This window comes from Lissotriton helveticus, chromosome 3_1 (assembly GCF_964261635.1).
Source record: "Lissotriton helveticus chromosome 3_1, aLisHel1.1, whole genome shotgun sequence".
Classification (NCBI taxonomy): domain Eukaryota; kingdom Metazoa; phylum Chordata; class Amphibia; order Caudata; family Salamandridae; genus Lissotriton; species Lissotriton helveticus.
The window spans coordinates 856,131,125-856,148,188 of NC_136061.1; the positions used below are offsets into that span (position 1 = coordinate 856,131,125).

General features: G+C 51.2%; 1 protein-coding gene across 5 annotated transcripts in view; it reads left to right on the forward strand.

Annotated features, from left to right (window-relative positions):
• Positions 1-17,064, forward strand: part of THRAP3 (thyroid hormone receptor associated protein 3) — a 271,690-nt gene that overhangs the window by 194,747 nt on the left and 59,879 nt on the right. For all 5 annotated transcript variants that reach the window (XM_078681195.1, XM_078681194.1, XM_078681196.1 and 2 more), the window contains exon 10: positions 16,781-16,991. In XM_078681195.1, coding sequence (XP_078537321.1) covers positions 16,781-16,991 — 211 coding nt within the window. The remainder of the gene's footprint in view (positions 1-16,780; positions 16,992-17,064) is intronic.

Here is a 17,064-nt window from a genome sequence, read left to right on the forward strand (position 1 = left end):
CCTCTGCAAGCATCTGCTCAAGTCATTCTCTACAATCATAAAAACTGGGTTACCTTACATATTCATCTGAACAGATGGCATGGATCTTTATTTGGCAACCCAAAAGTTATAGCATTTACGGAAGGCCTTAAGTTATTCCTCTGAGAACACCACTGGTTCGGCCCTTAATGTAGCCCTATCTGGAATATATACGTTAGTGACATAGGCGCCTCCCATGCGCGCTGACGTCTGTTCTTTCTTTTTTTTACCCTAGTCACTTTTTGACTAAACGTTTGAGACTTTTGTCTTCCATTTTTGAGTCTGACTCCTGGTGCCACGTAGTGCTGCTGGGTTTAAATCCTGTGGGGCCTGTCGCCGTACGATGTTGGTGGCTGACTCCCATGGTGTCTCTCTACTGTCTGGAGCACGACCATGACTCCCGGTCATGTTCCGACTGTCTGGCCATGACTCCGAAGGCCTTGCGGGAGCGGTCCCGTAAGCTGCTGGAGACCTGGCAGTAGTCTCCGCGCCGTTCGAGGTCCAGGGATCGCTTGAGGAACCGCACGCGGAGCCATCATCATTGCTCCCCAGGGTCGAAGTCTTCACACACTGAATCAAGTAAGATGTCTTAAGAGGTCTAAGAAGCATTTCCGCTCTCCGACTTCCCCCCGTCATTCTCCGGACGAGGGGGCTGGTGGTACCACCCCCGCGACTCCTTTGGAGCCTGAGTTCTGTGGCCTAACCACCTTTTCCTGTACAAGATTTTCTTGCTGCCATGAACCTCCCCTTCAGGTCTCGGGCCCTGCCAGCACGCCTTCGGGCCCCATGGTCCCAGTTGAGAGCCCCCCCTTCACGCTGGCTCCGCAGAGACCTCCGCCGGTGGTCTCTGGCGCTGCCCGTGGCTCCGATCCCAGCGCCGCAGTGGGTACAGTTCGTTCCACCACCGCCCTTGCCCGGGTTTCCGGACAATTTTACTCTTGGTTGGGACCCTAATTAAGACCGAGCCGGACCGGCGCAGTTCCTGGACCCTTTCGACCATTTGTATTCCCCTGTCCACATCCCCCCCCCCCTCCCCACCACCACCACCACCGCAGCCTGTTCCACGGGCAGTGGAGGAAGGGGACGACTGGGAGGGGTCTGAGGACCCTCTCGCACGGCAGTGGGGGTCAGAACAGGAATGGACAGTAGAGCTAGAGGATGCTGGTGGCCTTGACCTCTCCTCTGACCATGGGTTTCTTTCTCCGCCTGCTGTGGCTATGGAGGAGGGCGCCACATACACTGTGGTGCTCTGTAAAGCAGCTGAGGACCTTGACCTGCCTACAGTGACCCTTAAGTCTAATCTCCTCACTGAAGTACTTCAGCTGGTGACAAGCTCTTTAGAGCCCCTGCTTCCGTTCAATGAGGCATTAACTGACGCCTTGATGGGCGCCTGGTCTAGACCGGCCACGGGGGTTCCCATGGATAAGCATGAGTTCTGGCGCCATCGCCCGGCCCCGAGTGGCCCTGCTTTTCCGTCCACCCACCCAACCCTGGAGAGCCTGGTCATCCATGCCTCCCCTTCCCAAAGCGCATTCCCTACCTCTCTGCCGGATAAGGAATCCAAGAAGCTGGAACAGTACGGCAAGAAACTGTTTTCATCTGCCAGCTTAGGGCTGTGGTCGGTGTGTACACTGCATGCCTCTTGGGCCGCTATTCCCATGCGGTGTGGGACACTGTTGCGCAGGTACTGCCTCAGTGTCCGGAGGAGGCTCGGACAGTGCTTTTCCAAGCTGTTGCTGAGGGGAAAGATGCAGCAAAGTTCGCCATCAGGTGTGGACTGGACACCGTGGACTCACTGGGTAGGGCAATTTCCACGACAGTGGCCCTCCATCGCCACGCCTGGTTGCGAACCACTGGTTTTTCGGGGGATGTTCAAAGTTCTCTTATGGACTTGCCTTGCCTATTTGAAGATAAGGCAAATAGTGCGCTGGAGTGTTTTAAGGACTCCTCAAGTCTCTCAACCACGCGCCCGGCCACGTCGGCTTTTCGTTCCTTTCGTAGCCACGCAAGAGGTGCCAGACAGGTTCGTTCAGCCAAAAGCCTGCGCAAAACTAACCTCTGCGCGGCTGTGGTCCCCACCGAGGCGGGGCATGGGGCCAGCGTGCGGGTCAGTCACCTCCACTCCTGCAGCATCTGCCTCAAAACCTTCTTAGTCCGAGCTTTGGGGCACACCCCACGCCGGTGGGTGGCAGGATTCTCCATCACCTTCCTCACTGCCGTTCTGTTACCTCGGACAGGTGGGTGCTGCAAATCGTCCAAAAAGGCTACTCCCTCTCCTTCGAGACTACACCTCCAGCTATGCCACCTCAGTTTCACCGCATGTCGGGGGACCATTTTGCGCTTCTCCAGCAGAAAGTCGCGACCATCTCGGCCATGGGGGCCATTGAGCACGTTCCTGGGCCAGTAGTAAGACGTGGTTGTTCCCACTTTCTGGTCCCCAAGAAAGAGAAAGGGGGGGCCTGCGTCCCATCTTGGACCTCAGGAACGTCAACCACTTCCTCCGGAGAGAGAAGTTAAAGATGTTGACTCTAGCTCAGGTCTTGGCTGCCCTCGACCCTGGATACTGGATGGTAGCGTTGGACTGGCAGGACGCTTCATTTTCACATCCCCGTCCTGCCGGCTTTACCAGCGGTTCACGTGGGCCAAGAGCACTTTCAGTTTGCAGTGCTCCCCTTCGGCCTTACCAGTGCCCCTCGGGTGCTCACGAAGGTGATGGCGGTGGTCGCAGCTCATCTGTGCAGATCAGGGGTTTCAGTCTCCCCCCGCCCCCCCTTTATCTTGCCGACTGGTTGTTGTAGGAGGGCTCGCCCCAGGCAGTAGTCTCCCCCTGCCAGACTACGGCTTACTTACTGCATTTGCTGGGGTTCTCCATCAACGTGCCGCAGTCGCACCTGAGTCCCTCTCAGAAAAGCCCCTTCATCGGAGCGGTTCTGGATTCGATGCAGTTTAGGGTTTTTCCTCCCGAGCAGCGAGTCCGGGATATTCAGGCTATGATTTCGATCTTTCAGCCTCTATCCTGGGTTTGTCAGGCTGACCCTCCGGCTCCTGGGCCTCATGGCCTCCTGCATCCTGTTAGTGCAACATGCCGGATGGCATATGCGGGCTCTGCAGTGGGACCTAAAGTTCCAGTGGGCGCAGCATCAGGGCAACCTGTGCGATCACTTCCAGATCTCGGAGTGCACTGCACAAGACTTTCAGTGGTGGCTCACGAATCTCCATCGGGTCAAGGGCAGGTCCCTCTCCCTTCCCCAACCGGATCACACAGTAGTGACGGATGTGTCCCTCCTGGGATGGGGCGGCCACATGGGAGAGGCGGAGATCAGGGGCTTCTGGTCTCCGGCGGAGTCCTGGCTCCATAGCAACCTTTTGGAGCTTCGGGCAATCTAACTTGCACTGAAAGCATTCCTTCCCTCTGTCCGGGGAAGTGTAGTGCAGGTGTTCACGGACAACACCATCGCCATGTGGTATTGCAACAAACATAGTGGAGTGGGATCATGGACCCTATGTCAGGAGGCTCTCCGACCTCTGGACATGGCTGGAACATCAAGGCATTACCTTGATGGTTCAACACCTGGCAGGTTCTCTGAACGCCAGGGCGGACAAACGCCGGTGCATGGTGGATCACGAATGGCGCCTTCACTCGGAGGCGGCGCAAGGTCTCTTTCTGCAGTGGGGAGAGCCTTGGTTAGATCTATTCGCCACCGAAGAGCGTGCAACGTCATCAATTCTGTGCGTTGGCGTTTCTAAGGCGGCGCTCGCTCTGTAATGCTTTTTGTCACGAGTGGAGCTGCGGTCTGTTGTACGCCTTTCCGCCTAGAGTGCTGAAAAAGATTCGGTGCGACTGGGCCCAAGTCATCCTTGTGACTCTGGATTGGGCACAAAGATACTGGTATCCCGAGCTACTCAGCATAGCGATCGCTCCCCCGATCTGACTGCCTCTTCGGGAGGATCTTCTGTCGCAGCGGCAGGGGGCGGTCCTCCACCCGAACCTGCCCAGCCTCCACCTCCATGCTTGGAGATTAGGCGGCGCCATTGACACCTTTCGACCTTCCTTCCGAATTCTGTGACCTTATTCTGGCAGCCAGGCGTCCCTCCACTAAGACGGTATTCACCTGGAGGTGGAACAAATTTGTGGCATGGTGCACAGGAAAGACTGTGGATCCCCTTGCTGCCCCACTTTCCACAGTCCTTCTGTTCCTTCTCTCTTTGACCCAGCAGCGCTCTGCTCTGGGCACTATCAAAGGTTATCTCTCGGCCATTTCTGCCTTTCTACGGCTTCCAGATCAGCCTTCTCTTTTTAAGTCCCCAAATAATCGCTACCTGAAAGGCATTACACACACGTTTCCTCCCTTGCCCTTCATAATGCCTCAATGGAACTGAAATCTTGTCTTGACCTATCTGATGTGCGCTCCCTTTGAGCCAATTCATAACTGTTCCTTTTGCAGCGTGAATCTTTCTGGATTCACTATGCTGTGCATTATTCCGCGGTCTTGTGGTTGGGTCCGGATTCGTAGTCTTTTCTGTTTTTTTTTTTTTTTTTTTTTCGTAGCCCAGGTGGGCGTCTGCGTCACACCCCCTTGGGTGTATTTCCGGTGACGTCGGCATGCTTCCTGCGGAAGCTCCCACTCTTGGGCGCCATCTTCAGATTCTTTTTTTCCGCGGTTGGGTCTGGATCGTTCCCGTTTGGGCTCCAGACATTTTTGGAGAAAGAAGAAAGGAAAAGACAGAAAACACAAGAAGTCATCTGAAGACTCCAGGGGACTTCATCGATGAACAATCAGCAAGGAGAAGGCGTTTTTCATCGAGATCCTTGACGACCGTCGACGAACACGCGACCAGGGAGCCCCTGGACGCTCGATGATGGACAACACGCCGTTCAAGTTCTGCTGTAACTGCCACCACAAGTACGCGCAGAAGGACCAGCACCCGGTTTGCAACCGTTGCCTACCGGTGGACCACGAAAGCGGGGACTGCAACGCCTGCTCCGCCTTTGCCCCGAAGACCCTTCGTGTGAGAGAGAGACAGAGGGTAGCGCACGCCACCCTGCAAGGGAAGGCCCGGACTCCGTCCCTCTACGAGCTGGGGATGTCCTCCGAGGAAGAAGACAACGCTGCCGCCGAAGACGACAGCTACACTGTCGTAGAGACCGATTACACAAAGACTTCTGATAAGGTAGGAGTCTCTACGGCCCCCAAGAACCCGAGAGACTGTGAGTCTCGAAAAATCGAGGGCAAGACCCCGAAAGCGCCGACGCCAAAGAAGGTGGTGTCCGCGACTACTCACAGGCCCAGCGGATCCTCAGAGAAGGAGTCCCCGGCGCCGAGAGCTTCTGATCAGCAGAAAACGTCGAAAATCGTCCCCGAAAAGGATCGATCGACGCCGAGGGAGAAAGACCCTAAACTAACGACGACGACCAGAGAGCCAAAATCCGGGTCGACGTCGAAAACTTCAACACCGAAAAGCTCGGCACCGAACCAAGCGCCGAAAAGAACGGCTGATCCATCCGACGCGGAACACGCGGCCGAGATGGAGAAGAAGAGAAGGCGCCTCGAGGCCGAAATGGAGAACATCATGCATCGGAAGAAAGATTTCGACGCTAAGATAAAAGCCTTCACGATCCCTCACAAGACCAAGCCACCGGTGGTGGAGGTAGTCGAGGAGGAAGACGAGATTGACGAGGTCGCCGAGGAACAAGACCAGGACGTCGAGGTGGTCGACGACCAAGAAGGGTACGAGAATCCCTACGATAGCTACAACTATGGGGAGGAAGAGGACAGCAGGACGGACGCAGAGTCGGCACCCTCTGACCTACAGGAGGTAGATTACATAGATGTCGACACCGACAGCCCGGAGGAGGCGGTCGACACATACCCCTCGAGGCCCTCGCCGCCGGACGACATCGGGGCCTACAACTCGGTGATAAAATCTGCCGCAGCAGCATTCAAGCTCAAGCTCGACGAAGAGAAGCAGAAAGCAGACTTCCTTCTAGAGACATTGCTCCCAACACAAACAAGGAGCCAGTACCTTCCAATGCTCGACAGCGTCTTGGCTCAGGGGAAGGAAGCATTCAGGGAACCCGCAACATGCAAGGCAGTAACTCCCAGAACAGAGAAAAAGTACAAACATTCCTCAAAGGACCCAGCCTACATTCAGGGCACGGTCTCCGCAGACTCCATTATCACGGCCACAGCAAGGAAGAGGGCTAACGTACCCACTACCTCGGGTCCACCACCGGATAAGGAGAGCAAGAGGATGGATCTGGTGGGCAGAAGGATCGAACGGAATGCCGTGACCCACTGGCGCGTGGCTAATTCCAACGCCCTGATAAACAGGCACATGTACCTGATCATGGAGGAGCTGGGGCAGTTGGTGAAGGACCTGCCCCAGGATGCCAGGCAGAAGGACGAAAAACTGGTTGAAGAAGGGAAGAACGCGGCAAATTCTTGCCTTAAGACGGCCCTAGATGGGGCAGACACCGCCAGCAGGCTCATGATGATGGGTGTCACGGAAAGGAGACACGCCTGGCTCAGGATCTCCGGTTTCAAACCGGAGGTGCAACACAGCATCCTGAATACACCGTTCAACGGCGACACGCTTTTCGGAGCAACAGTTGATGAAAAGCTCAGTCAACTAAAGAAAGATAACTAAACAGCAAGATCCATGGGAGCATTGCAGTTCAGAGGCAACAAAAGGGGCACCCCGTCACGGAGGCCCGGCGGGAGAGGTGGAAACCAGCCAGGTACATCACACCAGGCTTTCCAACAAGCGCACCAGGCAGACTCGCAGGCTCAACAGGGGCAGCAGAAGCAGTCCTGGCAGTACCAACAAAGAGGCCAGTCCTTTCGTGGGAGAGGAAATGGACGTGGACAGAAGAGGGGGACAGCAGCCCGCCTCTAAGTGACTTAAAAAAACTCCGTGTGCCCGCCCACAAAAAAGATCCCAGGGGGCAGCACGTACAGAGGGGTCAAGACAAACTAGACACCTACGACCACATGACACCAGTGGGAGGAAGATTAAGATTTTACCTCCGAGAGTGGAGAGAAATCACATCAGACAAATGGATCTTCAACATTATCCAATTCGGATACTGCATAGAGTTGGAGGGGAGGCCAACAAACAGAAAACCAAAAAGAAAAACACTAGCAAGCAAGCAGCTGCAGTGTCTTCAGGAGGAGGCAAAGGAACTCCTGCGGAAGCAGGCCATAGAACGGGTACCCTTCAAGGAAAGAAACACAGGAATATACTCAACGTACTTCCTGGTACCAAAGGTAGACGAGTCAATGAGACCCATTCTGGACTTACGGTTCCTGAACAAATTCATAAGAACGCAAAAATTCAAAATGACCTCCCTGCAAGAGGTGCTCCCACAATTGCAGACCGGGGACTTCATGGTCACAATAGACATCAAAGACGCCTACCTGCACATCCCAATGAACAGAAAGCACAAACACATGCTCAGGTTCACCATTGGAGAAAGCCACTACCAGTTCACGACACTGGCCTTCGGACTAAAATCAGCACCAAGAGTTTTCACAAAGTGCCTCGCAGCAGTCGCAGCGCACCTACGAAGGCAAGGGATACACGTATACCCTTACCTGGACGACTGGCTGGTGAAAGCAAACTCATACCAGAAATGCAAGCAGCACGCACATGCAGTGACGAGCACGCTCATAAGCCTGGGGTTCTCCATCCATTGGAAGAAATCATCAATGGAGCCGGAACAAGTCAAGATCTTCCTGGGAGCACAGATCAACACCTTACAGGGCAAGGTGTTCCCCAGCGAGAAGAGGGCGAGGGCGCTGGTGAAGGAAACTCGCCTCTACCGGAAGGGACAAGCTCGGACAGTGAGGACTGCGAGCAAGATCATGGGCATGATGGCATCATGCATCCACCTGGTACCAAATGTACGACTCCACATGAGACCCATTCAAGAATGGCTCTTGGAGCAATGGTCACAAGCTACAGGCGGTTGGGAGGATCTAGTGGTTGTAACGCACACAGTGCAGAAGGAGATGGCATGGTGGACCATGGAGAACATAACAAGGGGAAAGCCTCTAACGCCCCCAACGCCAACAGTGACCATCACCACAGACGCATCCCTGAAGGGATGGGGCGCTCACATGGAGGAACTCAAGGTGAGGGGACTGTGGACGCCAACAGATGCGGCAAAGCACATCAATTACCTAGAACTGAAGACAATCTTCCTTGCACTGAAAGCCTTTCAAACAAGACTGTACAAACACAGGGTGTTGATACAAACAGACAACACCACTGCGATGTTCTACATCAACAAGCAGGGGGGCACACAGTCAGCCCCGCTTTCAACGCTGGCGCAGGAGATATGGAGATGGGCCATCCCTCTCAAGATAGACCTGCTAGCCATACACCTACCAGGGAAGGACAACATACAAGCCGATTGGCTCAGCAGGCAGACATCGGCATCCCACGAGTGGGAGCTCAATGCTCAGGAGACAAGGTACCTGTTCGACAGATGGGGGACACCATCGGTGGACCTGTTTGCCACACGCCAGAATGCAAAATGCCAAAGCTTCGCATCCAGGCAGCCCGAGGAGGGGTCACTGGGGAATGCCCTATGGATAGATTGGTCAAGGACATTTGCTTACGCCTTTCCCCCGATACCACTGATGCACAGAGTGCTGAGCAAGTGCAGAGCGAGCAACATGACACTGATACTGGTCGCACCACAGTGGGCGAGGCAGACATGGTACTCGCAGATCATGGAGATGACACAGTGTGCACCCCACAGATTCAGCAGGAGGAAAGACCTACTCTCCATGCAGAACAGAGGTACTACATCCAGAGCCAGAGAGCATGAGCCTAGTAGCGTGGCTCCTGAGGACATAGAGTTCGCACATTTGAGACTGCCAGAAAGCACCCTGAGGGTCCTTCGGGAGGCACGAAGGCCCAGCACTCAGAAGTGCTACGTTGCGAAATGGAAAAGATTCACAATATGGTGCAGACAGGAAAGACTTCACAATAAAATGAAGAGGGACTCCACAGTGCTAAGGTACCTGACGCACTTGCTGGAGAAGAACCTTAGCTCATCCTCTTTAAGAGTTCACTTGGCAGCTATAGTCGCCTACACAAGGGGAGAAACGTGCAGGAGCTTCTTCACATCACAGGTGGTGAAGAGATTCCTGGAAGGAGCGAAAAGGATCGCACCACCCAAGCGGGTGCCACCACCTGCATGGAACTTGAACACAGTCCTAACGGAACTCATGAAAGAGCCCTTTGAACCACTTCACAAGGCCTCCCTAAAGATGCTAACTATGAAAACAGCCTACCTGGTTGCAATAACGTCCTTACGCAGAGTAAGCGAGCTTCAAGCGCTGACGCTACAAGAACCCTACATACAAATACACAATGATAGAGTTGTGATGAGGACTGACCCACACTTCATGCCGAAGGTGGTATCCAAATTTCACATGAACCAGTCTATACAGATACCGAGTTTTTTCCAAAAACCAACAACTAGCGCAGAGCGAGCTCTGCACACCCTGGACGCCAGAAGGGCAGTCATGCACTACATTGAGAGGACGAAGGGACACAGGAAAACAAAACAGTTCTTTGTGTCATTCGCAAACAGCTTCATGGGGAAAGCTGTAACCAAAAAGACCATTGCACGATGGATCGCACAGTCAATTCAACTCTGCCACAAGCGTGCAGGCCAAGAGCTGGCAGAGGGGACACTAGGAAGAAGGGCGCAACAATAGCCTTCCTGGCTAACACACCCATAGAGGACATATGCCTGGCGGCAACATGGGCTTCGGTGCACACGTTCACGAAGCACTACTGTGTGGATATACAAATGAACAAGGAAGCTCAAGTTGGACAGAAGGTGCTACAGCACATATTCAACACCCAACGCTCATCTTCCACCCAGCCGCCACAGAGATGAGAAACCGCTACAAAATCTATGCACAGCATAGTGAATCAAGAAAGATTCACGCTGCAAAACGAATAGTTTACTTACCTGTCGGTGTAGGTTTGCAGCTTGAAGATCTTTCTGGATTCACTAGCGAACCCACCCACCTCCGCCAGAAAGATGAGGCTGGAGAGAGAAGAGGTGGTTAACAAAAGAAAGGACTTTTAAAAGTACAAAGCGGTAAAATACCAACTAAATAGAACATTGCCATTACTTCGGAAACGAAAGAAACACGGAAAAAAAGAACCCGAAGATGGCGCCCAAGAGTGGGAGTGTAGGAAGGTAGATCCCTGACTATGGTTGCCCCCAACTTTTTGCCTGGTGTTTTGCTGGTTTTCTGACTTAGTTGACCTGGGGCCCTGCTATTCAGGACCCCAGGCCTACTGCTCTCTCTGTAAAATGGATTCCATGTACCTTAGGTACATATCTAATTGGATACTGAGTCACCTTATCAGTCCCTGTACAGTGTACATTAGGTACCCAGGGCATAGGTGTACCCAGGGCCTACCAGGGGCTGCAGCATGTATTATGCCACCCCTGGCTGGCCATCCAAATCTGACACAACTGGCTGCACGACAGCTGGGGCAAGGTGGTGTACTCACCCTTTGCTTTAGATATAGTATTCCTATATCTAAACCTAAAATGGACACACAGATCTCCTATCAGTCACTCCTATGGCAGGCCTTGACAATCCTGAAGGCAGAGTGCTTGGAATCGTGTGAGATAGTGCTCTGGCATGCGCTGAGCCTGTCTGCGGCTTTCGGGATCCATCCCTTAGCCGTTTCCATGATATCGCATACCATATACTCTTAAGTGCATTATAATCCTCGCGGTTATATGCCAACTCTGGTATCGCTTTATCAAAACATGTCGAGTAAGGTGTCATACGAATTGGAATACTAACCCCTCGCCAATCCTGGCGATGGGGTTAGCATTCCACCCTTCTAGAGGGACACGACATGTATGTAACCTGTAACCCCGGTTAAAGTCAGACATAGCCTTAGCTCCACAAAATGGATGCTGCCACCGAGACACAAGTCTGCCCTCCTGCTGCTGGGAGTCCTCCCAGAGCAGGAGGCAAGGACAAAGGGTTTCCTGCCAGGGGCGGTGCCAGCACCGTCCCAGACAGGATTTTGTGTATCCTAGGTAGGCAGGGCTTTAGAGGAAGGTGACTGCAAGTGGCACCCCGGTGCTCACTATGCATAGGCCGGCTGGAACCAGTTCCAGGGGCACTCCAGCCCCTGACCTGGGGAAAGCCCGCCAAAGGAGAGGGGTGTAACCACCCCCCTCCTGGTCCCACCCATAGGGCAGGACTTAGTCACGTGCCAGCCCCCTTTTTCAGGATAAAGGTAGGAACTGGCCCCCTTCCAAATTAGATCATCTTTGAATCCTGAAACTACTTTCTACAAAAAGGAACTCAAGACTCTTCCTAAGATTTCTCCCTTGTGACTAAGGAGTAGTCACCCTGCAGCAGCAGGCACCAACCAAGTATCGCGGTTTGTTGCCAGTCTCTCCTTCGGATCAAGACTGCTCCAGCACGACGAGAACCGGCTTCCCTGGCACCTCTGACCTCAACCTACATCATCAGCCCAGCTGTGATCCGTGGGTGCGACGAGACCTCGAGGGACCGGCCATCTTCAGAACTGCACGACGCTTGTCCAGCACGACTCCCGAGTGACCCTCGACTGAGTGCTTTGGGGTAAGAGAAGCCCCGACCCTGAGCAGCTCCAGCACCGAAGTTCAGCCCCCCTGCATCCACGAGATCTGCGTGGGGCCCTTCTGCTCTTTGCTGCTCACTGCGTTGTCCAGGTCGCTTGCCCGTTGGCTAGTGGCCCTCTCACGACGCTCCACGATGACAAACACGCTGGTCCGGTTGCTCCAGACTAGCCCTTGCTCCCCTCCAACAGAGGAGCACCCTGGACCCTCCTGGTCCACTCAAGACGCCATTTTAGGTCCACCGCGTGGGCCTTGCATTTGCCAAGACTTGTTGCCCAATCCTGGGTCCAGCGACGTCAGCAGCAGATACCTTCGTGGGACAGCTCGCCCCTCCATCCTGGTCGCCGACAACGCCTCCTGGTCCGAGAGACTGCAGAGCCCAGCAGCGCCCACTCACCTGGTCGAGGTGACTTCATCCGGTGCCACTCTGGTGCCCACCTAAATCACTGGCTAGTGATTCAGAACTTGGTCCCCTCTGCTTTCAGGTCTTCTTCTTCCCTGATCCAGGCTTGGATCACCACGAACTCTCTTCACTGGCCGCCTGCCAGCAACTTCTTTCTTCAGGCTCCTGGTTCTTCAGCGAGGGTTTCCGACGTAACTTCAACCCTATGCAGCCGCAGCCCCTGGGCTAGGTAAACCAAGTACTCCGGTGCTTCAGCATAGTCCAACACCCTAAGTGTTCGGATCCACCCTTGTTTTCGACCCACCTAGTCGGGTTCGCCCGAGAACAGTAACTTTGTGACTACTAGCCTCCATAGACTTTTTCCCGCCTTACGCGTGAGAGTTCCCACTCTGCACACGACGTCCACAGGCCTCCTGCAACTAATCTAAGTGTTTAGCATTGTAGGACTAGCGTTTCTAAAGTCTATGAGAATAGTTACTTACCTGCTAGTAGTTCGCATTCCACTTTTGTAATATATGGTTTTTCGTGCCCCTCGGGCATTTGTGTAAATTGTGCGACTTAAAGTATTTTCGTAAGAGTTTTGTTATGTGCTTAGCTCCCTGACTCATAAAGAGTTCAGGGTAGTCTTGTTATAAATAAATATCTGTTTATTTTCATAACAACTTGTGTGGTGTCCTTTCACTTGGTGTTCAAGGGGTAATGTGATGGTGAAACAGCTGGCTTAACACGCCCTCTAGAGTCTTAGCCTTAGACTGCTCGTATCCATGCTACTAGGATAGCTGGTCTATAAGGTTGACTTACAACCAATCATCAATAAGGGTTGTTTGGACTGATACATAGTGATCACTAGAATAGTGAGCACTGCATATCAGGCCAACTTCTCACAGGGAGCTTCCGCAGGAAGCATGCCGACGTCATCGGAAATACACCCAAGGGGGTGTGACGCCGACGCCCACCTGGGCTACGAAAAAAGAAACAAAAAAACAGAGAAAAGACTACGAATCCGGACCCAACCACAAGAACGCGGAATAATGCACAGCATAGTGAATCCAGAAAGATCTTCAAGCTGCAAAACTACACCGACAGGTAAAACTATTTGTTACGTCTTCTCGCTCTAAAGACTGCTTTCCTGGTAGCTATCACCTCCGCCAGAAGAGTGAGTGAGCTCTAGGCTTTCTTCTAAACCTCCTTTTCTCTCTGTTCATCCGGACTAGGTGGTTTTAAGGACTCGTCCTTCTTTCTTGCCTAAAGTTGTCACACCCTTCCACATCGGGCAGACCATCTCTTTGCCCACCTTCTTTCCTCCGCCACATCCTTCAAAAGAAAACGCTCCACCATCTGGACCCAAAACGTGAGCTCTCGTTCTATCTGAAGCGAACACAACCGTTCCTGGTGGATGACCAACTTTTTGTTTGCAACGTGGGCGCCCAAAAAAGTTGGGCCGTGCATGAACGTACCATATCTCTATGGGTCGTTCTCTACATCAAAGCCTTTTACTTGTTTGCCAAGAAGGAGCCTCCTGTGAGGCTGCGTGCCCATTCTACCAGGGCAACTGCAGCCACTACAGCTTTGGGACATGGCGTGCCCTTCCAAGACCTCTGTCAGGCAGCTACGTGGGCCTCTCGGCACACTTTTACCAAGCACTACTACCTGGACAGCCAAGCCCGGAGAGACGGCTACTTTGGCTGTTCAGTTTTCCAGGCCTTTCTGGTGTGATTTTGGTTCGCAGACCTACCTCCGGGGTAGGTATTGCTGGGGTATCAATTCTAAAGTAAGGAATCTATCACTAACTTGTCTCTTTTAGATGCACAAGTTACTTGTGTAACATTATATCTGTAAGAGACATTCGTTAGTGATCGATTCCTTACCTCCCCACCCATCATCCCCGTTCTGCGACCTGATTTCTAGGGTTAAGGTTATCCCTTTTAGGGCACTAGCTTCATGGCACCAGTGGTCCGGTTCGTGCATGGCTCTACGTTCCTGGCGCGGAAAGCCGTGTCCAGAACTGATGTCAGTGCGCATGGGTGGTGCCTAAGTAGTCTCCGTGACGTCATCTCAGGGCATACGATGCCAGCGACTGACGCAGAGCCGCACAATGTCACCTTCTGACGCGCATGGGTACTGCTGACAAACTTTCCGGATCCAGTCTGATGCCTGGGGATATTCTAAGGTAAGCAATCTATCACCGACTAATGTCTCTTATAGATGTATCATTACACAAGGAAGTAACTTGTGCTGAAAGACTCCTGGGACTGAATTTTGAGCCACTGCGCTTGAAAATGCCTACCTTTTTATGAAAAGTAATCATAATAGTAGCAGTCTCGTCCTAGCGCAAAGTTAAAGAATTGCAGGTTTTAACGATTGACGACCCACCCTAGTTCATGGAAAGAGGGCCACCCTGACAACAAATCTGATTCTTGTCCAAGGTTGTCTCTACTTTCCATTGACCTTCCTTTTTTTTTGTCCCCCACCTTTAGTGGTAGAAAACATTGCATACATTAGGTGTAAAAAGTTTGAATGTATTACATATTCGCGAGACAAAGTAACGTATTTACAAAACCCCAGCTGGGATGCTCACAACGGATAGTGAAGTGTATTCCGGTATGCTAAAGCAAAGCATTCTTTGTACTATGATTTGCAAGGGAACAACATTGGCCTCCCTGACAAACCTACCACTTGCATACATTGCCCATATTACCCACTTTCATTAAGCATTACTGTGTGGACGATCATGTTTTTTTTTTTTTTTTTTTTTTTTTTTTATTGTGGCGAAGATAGGAAGAAGGCACAAAGTATACAATTATTGACTCAGTACTCATGTAAACAATAGGAACAGAAAGTCCCAGAATCAATACACAGCCGTGTATGGCCCACATCCCAGAGGCAGGGCGGCACAGGAGTAAACGTACATTAATAAGGAAAAGCGCAACCGTGCCTCAAAACAATAAAACAGTGTCAATGTCCTCGCCATTTTTCTTTTATGTTACATTCCTACACTACATAATAGCTAACACTATAACAAACTACCCCATGAATGACACTGCAGCACAGATCCGAACAGAAAGGAGACGCATGCAGGGCCAGCTAGGGCGCAGTCGCCCCAGTATTGTGCGGCCCATAGGGAATCTCATCTAATCCAAGCATAGCTGTTAAGGAACAGTGACGTGACTACCAGGAACGCTACACCACTCAAACACCTCACTCTAGATGGACGATCATGTTTGACGAGAAACTGTCCTGAAAACCTTGTCAAAAACACCTGCTTTGTCTGCTCTCAGGGCACTGCTTTAGAGTGAGAGCCCTGCTTTTCTGTCTGTGCAAAGCATGTGATCTTCAGCTACATATAGAAATGTTTTACTTTTCTGCCAACTATACTATATGTAGCACGTCGTGCTGTAGATAAAGTTGAAACCAGAACTTATATTTCAAAGAGAAACAACTTTCAACACCAACTCCTAACACTAGACAGCCATTATCAAAGATTTCTTTAGCCAGATCTGTTGTGCAAACTTCAGATGTTACACAGTTGCAAGGGGGATGCTGCAATTCATGGCTAGAGCACATCAACTAGTAAAAGGAACAACCCTAATCTGTGTCTGTTTAGCTAAAGGACATTTGCAGGGCTGTGACCATGGTACTCCACACACAATCTTTACCAAGCACTCATGCGCATATATTCAAATAAGGAAGATGGCGATAGTGGGAAAATCCTTATTTAAACCTATTCAGTAATACCCACTCTTCACATCTCTGTAACAGAAAAACTGCTATGTGGTATGTGCAAAGCATGGAAATCTAGGAAAGGTTGACTGACGCCACATATAAACTAGTTACATACTTTTCATTATTTTTGGAAATTGATGCGTCTAGATACACTTGCAGCCCTCCCTAGTAAGAGTGATGGAGGAAAGCAATGATCTCAAACTTACTTTTTTTCTACCTTTATAGTTTAATATTTGAAACTGAAGCATACATTGCTGTTACGTTTACGCTAGACATCAGACACCCCCCCCCCCCCTTAACCAGTATTGGCTTACCTTGCCTTCATGTGGGAAGAGGGGCGCACAGTGGCAGGCGCAAGGAGACACGTCGCAACGATTTCTTATTTTGCGAAGTTACAAAATCTTAGTCTGAATATTCCCAGGCTAAGCCACTTGATGGTGTAATGCAAAGTATGTGAATCTAGAGTCTCTAACTCAAAAACCTTTACATGCAAGTCTAACTATAGCTTACGTTTTGTTATTGATTACGTATCTGATAGGAAGGCTTCCAGTGATACTAGTCTGAAATTAAGTTAGGATTCCTGTTAATTGGTAACTGCTTCACATGTTTTTTTCAAACCCTAATGTTAAGTCATATAATTTTTGCATTGATGATATGGTGAATAACTATCTTTGTATCTTGAACTTGAGTTTGTTCTGTTACAGATCTCTATTCCTTGTGTATGAGACACTTGATATGTGTAGTGTGTTAGCCTATATTACTGGGCCCCGTTCAAAAGTGGAAAGCTGTTACAGTTTTTCTGGATGCATGTTTGAAATTGGGTTTTATTGGAGATTACTTTCCAGCATGCTATTTACTTGATGACTGTAGATTCTTTACATGGAGTTAACGTGCAAGTAAAATTAAAGACACTAATTGCTAGCTGCCGACTCTCGTATACTTATGTTTGTTTTTTCTGCATTCCCCTGTAAAAGGAAGCACAGGAAAATGCGAGAGCGCTCGCCATCCCCTTCCACCACGGCATCTTCTCGGTCTCGATCTCCTTCCTCTCATTCATTCAGGGGAGGAGAGGATGGCCTAGTAGACAGTGAAGAGAAAGAGGAGAGTACATCGTTTGACAAGTCTCGTCTCAGTGCCAAAGACCTCACCTCCCCAAACGAGCGAGGGCGTGGCAGAGGAAATTTTGTAAGTTACTGAAAGGTTAATTGATCAAATGTTTAAACATTTACAAATATATTAACCATCTATACAAAAGATG